Raw genomic sequence first — 12,620 nt, forward strand, 5'->3', positions numbered from 1 at the left:
AGGGGTGGGCGGCTGGACTGGGCGCCTCCCCTCCCGTCCTCCGAGCTGCCGCCTGCTCTCCAAGCAGCAGCGTCCCCTCAGAGGGTTTTCAGCCAGGAGGTGGCAAAGTCACCTTCATCTTCAGAACCGAGATCCTGGTAGCAGTGTAGCAAGTTTTCTGGGAGAGAGCCCTGGCAGGAAACATTCAAACAGGGAAATTTAAGGAGAGGAATAACCGAAAGCTATGACAAACCCAGACGGCATATTAGAAAGCAAAGACATAATTTTGCCGACAAAGGTCAAATGGTCTTTCCAGTAGTCATGTACAGATAGGAGAGTTGGACCATAAAGAAGGCTGAGCGCTGGAGTAATTGATGCTTTTGAGCTGTGGTGTTGGAGAAGACTCTTAAGAGTCCCTTGGACTGCAAGGAGATCCAACCAGTCCATCCTAAAGGAAATCAGTCCTGAATATTCATTGGAAGGACTGGTGCTGAAGCTGAAGCTCCAGTATTTTGGCCACGTGACGCAAAGAGCCAACTCGTTGGAACAGACCCTGATGCTGGGGAAATTGAGGGCAAAAGGGGAAATGGGTGACAGGGGATGAGATGGTTAGATTGCATCACCGATTCAATGGACATGAACTTGGGCAAACTCTGGGAGATGGTGAGGAACAGGGGGACGGACATGGACACATCAGGAGAGTGGGCTGGGCCACACGCCCTGCATCCCTCCCAACGTTCTGCTGCTGCCACACACGTGCAGGGAAGGGCAATCTTCATGACACATCTCTCCCGCCCGCCCCGCGCTCGTGTCTCGTCAAGTCTCTGGCTGTGAGGTTCCCCAGCTCCAAAAGTGCTGGGGGCAGCTCTGTGATCCATGATGCCTGCGTCAGCGTGAGTCCCTGGGAAGCAGTGCCTGGACACGCTCGGACATGCAGGAGGCGTGTTTGTGCAGAACGCAGGCTGGAGCATAGCAAGGCAGAGCCCTCCAACCGTGGGGGTCTGACACAGGGAAGGACAGACAGAGGGAGGAATCGGCTTCCAGGGGCACCCGGACCCTGAGCGTCTCTGCCAGATGGACAGGGGCCAGCGGGGGCCCCACCCCGGCCACTGGTGGGGACAGCCTGAGATGGCGTGGACACGGGGAAGGCTGGAAGGTATGAGCACTGCCGCTCTGGGGTGTCAGCCCGCCATCCCCCGACGTGCCTCTGGAGGCCCAAGTTTCTCCCTCCTCACACGGGGCCTCTGCAGACCCTGGGGTGGAGCTGAGCACTGCACCTGCTCCCTCGAGAAGGACGCCCTGCCCTGTGCTGCAGCTGAGAGCGTCCAGGAGTGCTCCCGGAGCCCAAACCGTGCTCCCCCGTCTGGAGGCTTCACCGCTGCCCTGGAGAGGGCCAGCACATGGAACTGCCTGGTGATTAGTGGACATAGTCGTGGTGCAGTGGTAAGGTATCTGCCTGCCAGTGCAGAGATGCAAGAGACACAGGTTCAATCCCCGGGTGGGGAGATCCCCTGGAGAAGGAAATGACAGCCCACTCCGGTTTTCTTGCCTGGAGAATCCCACAGTCAGAGGAGGCTGGCAGGCTACAGTCCATGGGGTCGCAGAGTCGGGCACAACTGAGCAACTGAGCACAGGCAGCAACAAGATCATAAAAATATTTGATGTTGGAAACACTGTTTCCCCAGAAGCCTCCCAAGCACTTTACAGGTGAGGGTCGTGACCGTGACGCGTGGCTTCAGCTCAGGAAGTGACCCTCCAGGTTAAGTCGCTGCTGGGCCGGTCGCCAGAGATCAGAGGCTGCCTGTGGATGTGCACACAGGGCTGCAAGCAAAAGTCCGAGATAGTTTATGAACTGGAATGGAGCCAAGACCCCAGCACCAAGGCCCCTTGGGGTGGACACCGTGGTATCCACAGACACAGTCCCAGCCCCTGTGGTCTGGACATCCAGAACCCCGCTGGAAGCGGGTGGGCCCTTTCACCAGATGGTCCCCGAGCCCCGTCAGTGTATCAGGGACTGGGGTCACAAGGAGAGAATTCAGAAACTTGGAGAGGGGTCTTCAGTGGTTCCATTGTGTGGGTGTGGCCACCGTGCTTTGCAGGTCGACCTAGGCTCTGTGTGTGTGTGTGTGTGTGTGTGTGTGTGTGTGTGTGTGACCTGAAGTCTGCCAGGCTGCCCTACGGCACCTGCACCATGTTTTAAACAAGCCAAGGTGTTAAGTGTTGCATCTCCTAGGGCTGGAAGCCAGGATCGGGTGTGGGCAGGGCCGTGTTCCCTCCAGCGCCTGGTGGGGAGGGTCCTGCCTGCTCTTCCCGCTCCCGTGGATGCTGGCAGTCTTCGGCTTGTACACCCATCCCTGCGATCCTGCGTCTTCATGGGCTGTGTCCTCCCAAGGCCTCTGTGTCTCTTCTCCCCTTAGAAGGACACCACTCTAGTGTGGCCTCATCCTGACTCACTCGTCACATCGGCAGTGGGCCTATCGACAGGTGTGGTCCCACACTGAGGTTTGGGGGGTTAGAAATCCAACATATTTTGCAGAATTCAACCCATAACAAATGCGTAAATCAACCACACCAGTTCCCTTGCCCTTCACCCGACCCTCCCACCAGCCCTGCTTTGCAGAGGCAGCCACCCTCGACCCCCTCACCTCCTTCATCAAGCGTTTGCTTCCGCCTTTCTGAACACGGCTGTCATCACGTCACGACTGCTCATCCCTCGACTTCTGGTTGTCACAGGTGAGGACCATCATTCTCCCAGGCATGGTACATCAGCTGCGCGGTGAGGTCAGCCGTCAGAGGTGCAGGATCACTGCGTGCATGGTGCTGGCTGCAGACCCCATGGGGTCTCATGCCCTGCTTTCTGCTACATCACTTAATTTTTCCTGGACGGCACCTTTGTCTTTCACTTGGGTACCTTCACCATCTCCTGGAGTTTACTCGAACTCATGTCCATTGAGTCAGTGATGCCATCCAACCATCTCATCCTCTGTCGTCCCCTTCTCCCCTCACCTTCAATCTTCCCCAGCATCAGGGTCTTTTCCAATGAGTTGGCTCTTCACGTCAGGTGGCCAAAGTATTGGAGCTTCAGCATCTGTCCTTCCAGTGAATGTTCAGGGTTGATTTCCTTTAGGATTGACTGGTTTCAAGAGTCTTCTCTAGCACCACAGTTTGAAAGCATCAGTTCACCACCCCTGCTAATAATGTCGATTCCCACATCCCTTTCTCCCGCTCCACCTGGACCAGGTGTCTGCAGGTCACCCCCGTTGCCCTGTCACACCGTCCCTAGGGCGGGGGCTTTGCACGCACCCCGGGTCTCATGCCAAAGAACAGCAGATATATATCCCCCTTTTTATTTACTTTGTCCTTCGTGAATCTAGAAAACATTATAAAATGTCTTTATTCTATTCCCACATTTGAGGTTATTGCTTATCTAGATGTAAAATCTACATAGATAGTAATCGCTGTCTAGAAGGCCCTGGAATCATCCACCCTCTGGGGTTGCTAGTGAGAAACGTCTGCTGATCTTCCTATTTTTGCTAATCCTCATAGACAGCCTATTGCTCCCTTCCGGGAGAAGGACCTCTTCGCTCTTGGCATGCTGAGACGTCCGCGCTTGGTGTGGGACTCTTCAGCCCGGAGACTAATTGTTCTTCGTCCTCGGAAAGTTTTACCGTAGAGTGCTGCCGACTTCTCCTTTCTTGTTGTTTCTCTCTGGAGCTTTTATTGTACTGGTTTTGGTGCTTCTGGGTTTGTTCTCAGCATCCCTTTATCTCCTATTTTCTGGCCTTTCTCTTAATGTTTATTGGCAGACATGACACTTCAAAATCTGTAACCTTCTCTCTTTACCCAAGAGCAAAGTCTTCTTGTCTTATTGGTTCAGTATTTCTTCTCTTTCTAGATATGTTAGTGATGGTTTTTCCTCTGTTTACTGTGTTATCTCTGTTCCCTCTGGATTCCTGAATTTTTCTGGGTTTTTTTAGGGGGGAGGAGTTGTCAATATAATGTAAATGCTATATAGATAGTTGTCAGAGTGTGGCAAATTCAAGTTTTGCTTTTTGGAACTCTCTGGGTTTCTTCCTTAATAGTTTCAATAAGCATTTGGTTGAATCTGTGCATGTGAAACTCCTGAATGCAGAGGGCTGACTGTACCAAGGGCACAGAAGTCGCCTGAATTTGTATCATGGCAAGAAGTCAGAGCAGTTGCTGTTCCACTCTGGACTGGCCCGCCCAGCCCCAGGAACTGGGGGTCCGTGGGCTTCTGACATCACTGTAGAAGCGCTGCTCTAACCCTGAAGGGCTGGCCGGGTCTAGGGCTTGGGACCCTTGGAGAGCCGACTGGAGGACCACGCACTCTTGGGGCCCAGGCTCGGGAGTTTTAGAGTCCCCCAGACTGAGAAGGGCGGTCAGAAGTGACCGGGCGGCTCCAGCCAGCAGACACAAGAAAATAACTGCTGGGCGATACCCGCAAAGGGGTGATGGGAAGCAGGGGAGGGAGGCTTCGCAGTGGCGGCAAGTGGACAGAAGCAGCAGATAGATTCCTGGCAGCACTCCTGCTGCTGAAGGAGGGTCCAGAAACCAGCACGATTCCAGCCACTTCGTGGGGGAAATGAGGGGCCCCGGGGGACCACAGTGAGAGGACGAGGCAGGACCCAGGCAGCACCCCCAGGCGCCGAGCTGGGCATGTCTAGATGGAGCCCTGCCGGGAGGCTCAAGGCAGAAAGATGCTGCCCACGACAGGGACCCTCCCAGGAGCTGGGGGCGAGGGCGCCCAGGTGGAGGGCCCAGTGCCCTGACACACAGCCTAGTCACCCTTGCGGACCTCAGAGCTCCGTCCCTGAGCCTGAGGTTCGCGTGGTCCAACCGAGGGGTGACCATGGCAGAGACGGGACCCAGCCGGGCCCACGAGTCTCCAGCACGGCCTGTGCTGCTGTGAGTCCCCAGTTCTCAACCCGCGAGCTCTGCAGGCCCGGCTGCCCCGTGGCGACGCACGGGAGCCTCGAGTGCTTCACGTGGGCGTCCAATGCGCTGCGTAAGTGCAGCCAACAGTTAGAGTCTCAGTGTTTCCTCTAAGAGAGGGCTTTCATCTTTGAAAAGGGCGGGAAAGCCCAGCTCCAGCCCCCCGGGTTGGGTTCCAGGCCGCACTGACCCCTCCCTCTCTGCCTGGCCTTGCAGGGTGATGCTGAAGGAGCCATACATCGACAAGACGCGCGTGGCCGTATTTGGGAAGGTGAGCTGCCGGCTGGGGTCCACACCCCCTGCTCAGGCCCCCGCCCGCTTCGTCACCCGGCCGAACCCTGATGCGTAGGATGTGCCTCTGGTCCCACCACGGGCGAGCAGTTCTTGTTTAAAAAGAGTTTGGATGTTCAGCCCGGCGCAGGGGTGTAGGGGGGTTGGGGGCTCTTCATCTAGACCCCCCAGCCTCAGGAGCTTCTCACATCATCTGGAAGGGAAGGCACGAAGAAGCAGATCCCTTGGGCATGCTCCGTGAGGCTCCTGACTGCTTTCAGGACCAGCCTGCTGGGTTCTCAGGGTGGCGCCCCAGAACAGGGGGAGTCGGGGTCTCTGTGTCTGTGTCTCGATGAGCAGCACTGGCTTCCCCGACGGCCCGTCTGGTAAAGAATCCGCCTGCCATGTGCAGCACTGAATCTGCGTGTCCGCTCAGTCGTGACCACTTCTTTGTGACCCCATGGACTGTAGCTCCCACAGGCCCTCTGTCCATGGGATTCTCCAGGCAAGAATGCTGGAGTGGGTTGCCATGCCCTCCTCCAGGGGATTTTCTCGACCCAGGGACCGAACCAGGCCTCTTGCGTCTCCTGCACTAGCAGGCAGGTCCGTCGCCACTGCCGCCCGCTGCGACGTCCTTGTGTGCAGGGGCCGTGTTCATTTTGGAAGGGCTCCCTGGCGGCTCAGACGGTAAAGCGTCCGCCTGCAGTGCGGGAGATCTGGGCTCCATCCCCGGGTTGGGGAGGTCCCCTGGAGAAGGAAATGGCAACCCACTCCAGCGTCCTCGCCTGGCAGATTCCATGGATGGAGGAGCCTGGCGGGCTACAGTCCATGGGGTCGCAAAGAGTCGGACATGACTTTTCTTCTTTCATGTTCATTGACTAGGTTCCCTTACAAGGAAGGGAGTGGGTGGGGCGACTCACACCCTGCGCTGTGAAACCGGAGAAGCGTCCACGGGCGCCCCAAGTCTGCGGGCCGGAGCCAGGTGTGGGGCCCGTGACTGGGCCTTGGGTCCCTGGAGGGCCACCTCCTGCCACTGTGGTGCCCTCCCCACCGTGGTTAGGCCTGGACCGTGGGCTCTTGGGCTCACGGCAGGAGCACAGAGGGACAGGCAGAACCGTCCTCCCGCTGAGAGAACAGCCCCGCAGAGGGGCCTGGAGTGGCCTCACAGCAGGTGGGGGTTTGAACAGGTAACCAAAGGGCAAACTCTTGGGTCATCACCTCTGAGCCCAGCGCTGCCCGGGAGCCTCACACATCAGACATGCAACACAGCCCCGTGGAGGGTCCCAGAATGCCCCAGGAGGTGCGGTGGTAAAGGGCCCGCACCGGGGCCGGACCCGAGTCTGGACAGAGTCCTCAGCTCAGTCCGTCCTAGCGAAAGCCCACTCCCAGCCTGTGAGGCTCCGAGGAGGCTGGATGACCCACAGCAGACCTTGCCGTGATAGCCCTACTGACTGCCCCCATGGAGACGTTCCTGCCCAGCAGACTGGCCGCAGCTCAAGGCCAGGCTCTGGGCTGGGCTCAGCCTCTGTCCAGCCTGGGAATCTCCCCCAGCGTGGCCCCTGCTGCCGGGAGCCTGGCCTGCGTCGCCTGGCCCCTCCCCACGGTGGGCACCTGGACCCAGCCCTGGCCCCTGCACCTTCCTCGGCCGCTGTGCCCAGTGGGTCCCTGGCCTCTCTGAATAGTGCCTCAGACAGAAGCTCATAGACTCAGTGACTGCGTCTCTTCAGAGGAACAAACCGTTGATCCCTGAAGCTGGTGGGCATGCTCCCCTCTTTCTCCCTTTTTTGTATAATTATTTTTAATTGGGCTGCCTCAGGTCTTAGTTGCAGCCTGTGGGACCTTGTGTCGTGCCCCTTGGACTCTAGTTACAGCTCTAGGGCTCGCGACTTGCAGTTTGGGCTTTAGTTGCTGCAAGGCATGTGGGCTCTTAGTTACCCCCTAAAGGTCACGGATGAAACCTGCGACCCCTGCATTTGCAAGGCGAATTCCTATCTGCTGGCGCACCAGGGAAGTCCCCTGATTCCCTTCTCAGGCCCACCTGAGTGAGTGTGGTCCCCGCCCAGGCTCCGTGTTCCCTAGTCATGCAGCCCAGGAGCTCCCGGAGCCGGGGCAGGCCCGGCAGAGCTGCAGGTGTCCAGCCCAGCTGCGTCCTGCAGCTCTGCCTGTGGGCTGCAGCTCACCCCCAAGCACAGCGTGGTGCCGGGGCCCAGAACACGCTCGCTGAGATCCTAGAAGGCCCTGAGTCCTCTGGGAAAGATGTGTTCCACACTTTTTTTTTCGCAAAAGACTTGTTTAAAGCAATTTCAGGTCCACAGCAAACTTGAGCGGTTTCCTCGCAAGCTGCACAGCCTCCCCCATCACCATCGCTGCCACTTGCTACCTTTCTTTTCACACTCGGTGAACGTGCACTGACGGACCGCAATCACCCAGAACCCGTAGTTCACATAGGGCTCACCCCTGGGGCTGCACCGTCTGCGGTTCAGACACACGTACGGCGCCACGTGTCCATGACTGTAGGGCTGCCCAGGGCAGCCTCACTGCCCTCAGGTCCCTGTGCTCCACCTGCTCATGGCTCTCCCCTTCCCGACGCCTGCTCTGTGGAAGAGAAGCTGTGATAAAGCTGTACCATGTACTGCGCTCAGTCACTCAGTTGTGTCCGATGCTTTGAGGCCCCATGGACTGCAGCCCACCAGGCTCCCCTGGCCATGGGATTTCCCAGGCAAGAGTACTGGAGTGGGTTGCCATTTCCTTCTCCAGTGTATTAAAAAGCAGAGACATCACTTTGCCAGCAAAGGTCCGTCTAGTCAAAGCTATGGTTTTTCCAGTCGTCATATACGGATGTGAGAGTTGGACCATAAAGAAGGCTGAGCACAGAAGCACTGATGCTTTTGAACTGAGGTGTTTGAGAAGACTCTTGAGAGTCCCTTGGACAGCAAGGAGATCCAACCAGTCCATCCTAAAGAAAATCAGTTCTGAGTATTCATTGGAAGGACTGATGTTGAAGCTGAAACCAATGCTTGGGCCACCAGAGGGGAAGAGCTAACTCATTGGAAAAGACCCTGATGCTGGGAAAGATTTAGGGCAGGAGGAGAAGGAGGTAACAGAGGATGAGATGGTTGGATGGCATCACCAACTCAATGGACATGAGTTTGAGCAAGCTCCGGGAGATGGTGAAGGACAGGGAAGCCTGGCGTGCTGCAGTCCACAGGACTGCAAATAGTCAAACACGACTGACCGACTGGACGGTGGCTCTCTTTCTCCAGCACGTCATAGCGCTGGAATCTTACAGTGTGGGCCCTTGTCAGAGTGCCTTCTCTCACTTGGCGATATGCATTCAAGGTTCCTCCACGTCTCTTTTCCCTCCCACAGCTCATTTCTTTCTAGTACCAAACAGTCACTGCCTGAATGCACCATGCTTTATCCACTCACCTACTGTAGGGCATCTTGGTGGCTTCCAAGTCGCTGTGGCAGTGACGAATAAAACATCATCCCTGTGCAGGTTTTTGTGGACATCTAAGTTTTCAGCTTCTTAAATACCAAGGAGTGTACGATCATATGATAAGGGAATGCTCAGTTTTGGAGGGATCCACCGAGCTCTCTTCCACAGAGTCTGTAACACTCGGCATCCCCAACAGCAGCAAGTGGGTTCCCAGCAGAGTTCCAGTACTGCGTGTGCTCACCAGCCTCTGGTGTGATCAGTCAACATTTAAAAAAAAAAAGCTGCAAAATGACCTGTAAGACTTGGCGATTTCTTTGACCATGAACATTATTTGCAAGAAACCAAAAAGACTCTTATGTCGTTAAGAGAAAGATAGTCCTGTTTTATTGAAGGAGAAACTTACGATCAAAACCCGTTAATTCTGCAGTGAGCTTGGCACAGATGTCTCGCCACCCTCCCGCACCAGCACACACCCCTGCACACACACCCACACCCTTAACACCTGCCCACCTTTGCTCATCAAAGCATGCCCTGTGTGCCCGCTTCCCTCTGGGCCTGCCGAGAAGCAGGAAGACATCTGGGCCAACCTGCACCCACAGCAGGCCCGGTGTCATGCTCACTCTCCCAAGGAGGCTCACGCTGTGGTCTTCCATCTCAACCCCAGAGTGAGGGCCACACCAGATCCAAAGGACTGGCCACGTGCCAGACACGTGTGGACATCTGTCCCGTGTAGGCCCCTGAGCAGAGCATCGTGGTGGCCCGTGCCCGAGCCCTTTGACATTGACTCCTCATGGGCCCGTCCTCAGAAGCACAGAAAATGGGGATTTCCCTGGCGGTCCAGTGGCTAAGACTTCACACTCCCAGTGCAGGGGGCCGGGGTTTGGCCCACTGCCAGGGCACTAGATCCCGCAGGTCACAGCTAAGACCTAGTACAGCCAAAAAAAAAAAAAAAAAAATCAGAGAAGATGGTTGACTGTCTGTAGACAGGGAAGGCAGCAAGCAATGGTATGCTGGAGGCGCCGGACTGAAAGGACGCGACAGTCGTGCACGCGCACAAGGGTTCTCCAGCGGACGGTCACACTCCACGTGACCATCAGATTCCGCCTTCACGGCGCATGAACACGAGGCCTCGGAAGGGAGCTCGCCTCACGGTGCGTTTAGCTGGAGAGGTGTTTGCTTTCCCTCTTTTTACGTCCCCTGGAGATGTTTAATGTCGACTTTTTAAAATATAAATTTATTTATTTTAATTGGAGGCTAATTACAATATTGTATTGGCTTTGCCAAACATCGACATGACGTGAATCCGCCACGGGTGTAAGAAAGGGCCCCGTGGCAGCGCTGCTGAGCCCCGCCCCCTGTCTGTCCCCGCCCCCAGGACTACGGCGGGTACCTGAGCACCTACCTCCTCCCGGCCAAGGGCGACGGCCAGGCTCCAGTCTTCAGCTGCGGCTCCGCGCTCTCCCCCATCACGGATTTCAAGCTCTACGGTGAGGGTCCTGACGGAGCGGGCACACACCCTCCCCGCGCCACACCCCAGGGCCTCGTCTGATACCCCTCGGGGAGGTGTGGGCAGCGGTGACGCCTGGTGGACAGCCTGAGTTGGGAGTGCAGGGCGGGGGGTTTTCCAAGCTGCTTATTCTGAAAGGGGTTGACCCACCCGCGTCCCTGAATCATCCTCCCGAACGTGAGACCAGGAGCTGAAACTCGACCAGCGTTCCTCCTGCCGCGTGGGCATGGTGGGAGCGGAGGGAAGGGGCTCCCTGCACGCCACGGCCAGCGCCAGCCTTCTGCTTGTGCCCCAGGGTCAGCTGGCAGAGCCCGAGCGTGTCTCTCTCAGCCTGGGGGTGCTCGCGGCCGAGGGTCCCGGGGGTCTGCCCCTCCTTGCTCCCTGCACCTGAGGCCCCTCCACCGTGCGACCCCAGGTGTGGGGGCCGGCCCCCGCCCGCCTGGACCTGGCTCTCCGGTCACTGATCCAGGCCCGAGGCTCCCGGCGTCCCTGCCCTTTGGTCAGCCAGCCTCTTTTCCCCAAACGCGAATGGTTCTGTGACATCACCGCTGGTTTAAGTGTGGGACAGGCCTTCTCCGCGGGCCGTGTGAGCCTGCACTCGGGTCAGGGCCGCAGGGAGGCTCGGCCATCAGCCCCAGCTGCACGCAGGGACACAGCAGCAGGGGCTGGGGGCCCGGAGGCTCACGGCTGACGCTTTCATCTTTGGGAAGTGATTCGTGCACATTTCAGCTGAAAACCATACAGGAACTCGCCTAATTCCAGATTTTAATAACCTAGAATGATCGCCCCGTGGAACACATGCGACATAGTCTGTGTTTTCAAATTCAGCGAGGCTCTCTAGGGGCTTTACTCCCGCTATTTCACAGTCCGAGGGGCCGAGGCCAAGGGCTAACGCTCCCCTCTGCTTCCGTCCAGCGTCTGCATTTTCCGAGAGGTACCTGGGCCTCCACGGACTTGACAACCGAGCGTACGAGGTATGTCTGGTCGCAGCCACCGCTTGGGACAGCCCCCTCTTAGCCTTCTGCCAGCCTGCATCCCAGCACAGCTCCCTCTGAGAAAGCCCCTGGCCCCACCCCTGAGGACGTGGGTGACCGAGCCTTCTCCCAGGTGCATCTGGCTGTCCGTCTGGAGCCGGAGGGCAGAGGAGGAAGCGGGGAAGGCTTGGGTGGGGAAGTCTGTCCTGGGGTCCATAGGCTGACGTATGCATGGGCTCTGCCCCCAAGGCTGCTTCTGCTCCGGGAGAGAGTGAGCCCTGGATGGGAGGGAGCAGGCAGGACGCACCTCTGACCCACCCCCCAGTCCCCGCACAGTGGCTGAGAGCGGAGGTCACCCAGGCCTCTCCTCACCTGGGGCCCCGGAGGCCGCTGAGGCTTCAGGGCTGAAAGCCACGCACGGACATCGTTCTGGCCAGCGTGTCACTCCCGGCGGGATGGCGGCCCCAGGCTTCCTGCAGGGGGAGGGGACCCTGTCTTCCTGCCCTCCCTTCCCCCCCACCCCTCATCTCCTGCCCCGTCCTCTTCTTGATCGGGTGAGACCACCAGGGCAGGGAGAGAGCGCCCGCTGCACCGCCCGGCCAGGCCCCGTGCTGACCCCCCTCCCCACCTGCAGATGGCCAAGGTGGCACACCGGGTGTCCGCGCTGGAAGGGCAGCAGTTCCTGGTCATCCACGCAACTGCGGACGGTGAGCGCCTGACCCTGGGGGCTGCAGGGAACGTCGCCCTCCGTGCTGCCACGGGCTCTGACAGACCTTGTCCTCTTTCTTTCAACAGAAAAAATCCATTTCCAGCACACGGCAGAGCTCATCACACAGCTCATTAAGGGAAAGGCTAATTACAGCTTACAGGTACAGGGCTGGCCCAAGACACCCCCTGCCCCCCGACAGAGGCGAGCCACACGCCCAGTCTTCCCACTCTGCAGGGACACGCTGCTGGGCCCGGTCCTGGGAGGTGGTCGGGGACACATCAGGTGGGATGAGCAGGGCTTAAGGGGGTAACGGGGGACGAGACGGTTGGATAGCATCGCTGACTCAGGGGGTATTAGTTTGAGCAAGCTCTGAAGATAGTGAAAGGCAGGGAAACCCGGCGTGCTGCAGTCCATGGGGTTGCAGAGCCGGACGCGACTGAGCGACTGAAGAACAGCAATAAACGGCAGCTGGGTTCTGCTCTGGGGCTGCGTTCAGGCCCCTTTGGAACGCCCCTTACCCCACCCCGCACCCCCAGGGAGCGGTTCCCCGCAGGACAGAGTCCTGCCTAGTTCACATGTCATCTGAGCTCCGTTGAGAGAGCTCAGGTCACACTACAAGGCCAAGTGCATTGTATGACACGTCGCAGCCCCAATAGGTCCAGCAGCAGAGCTCTGAGTGCCAGAGTGGACCACGCCGCAGATACAGGTGGGGCCCAGCCCAGGCCCCCTGGATACGGCTGCAGACGCAGAGCAGCTGAGATGCTCAAGCCAGTAACGGTGACAAGGCCC

General features: G+C 58.0%; 1 protein-coding gene across 1 annotated transcript in view; it reads left to right on the forward strand.

Annotated features, from left to right (window-relative positions):
* The window catches only part of DPP6 (dipeptidyl peptidase like 6), a 795,167-nt gene that overhangs the window by 779,742 nt on the left and 2,805 nt on the right, over positions 1 to 12,620 (forward strand). The window contains exons 21-25 of the mRNA XM_052638993.1: positions 5,149 to 5,203; positions 10,017 to 10,128; positions 11,064 to 11,122; positions 11,757 to 11,829; positions 11,918 to 11,991. Coding sequence (XP_052494953.1) covers positions 5,149 to 5,203; positions 10,017 to 10,128; positions 11,064 to 11,122; positions 11,757 to 11,829; positions 11,918 to 11,991 — 373 coding nt within the window. The remainder of the gene's footprint in view (positions 1 to 5,148; positions 5,204 to 10,016; positions 10,129 to 11,063; positions 11,123 to 11,756; positions 11,830 to 11,917; positions 11,992 to 12,620) is intronic.

The sequence above is a fragment of the Budorcas taxicolor genome, chromosome 4, assembly GCF_023091745.1.
Source record: "Budorcas taxicolor isolate Tak-1 chromosome 4, Takin1.1, whole genome shotgun sequence".
Classification (NCBI taxonomy): domain Eukaryota; kingdom Metazoa; phylum Chordata; class Mammalia; order Artiodactyla; family Bovidae; genus Budorcas; species Budorcas taxicolor.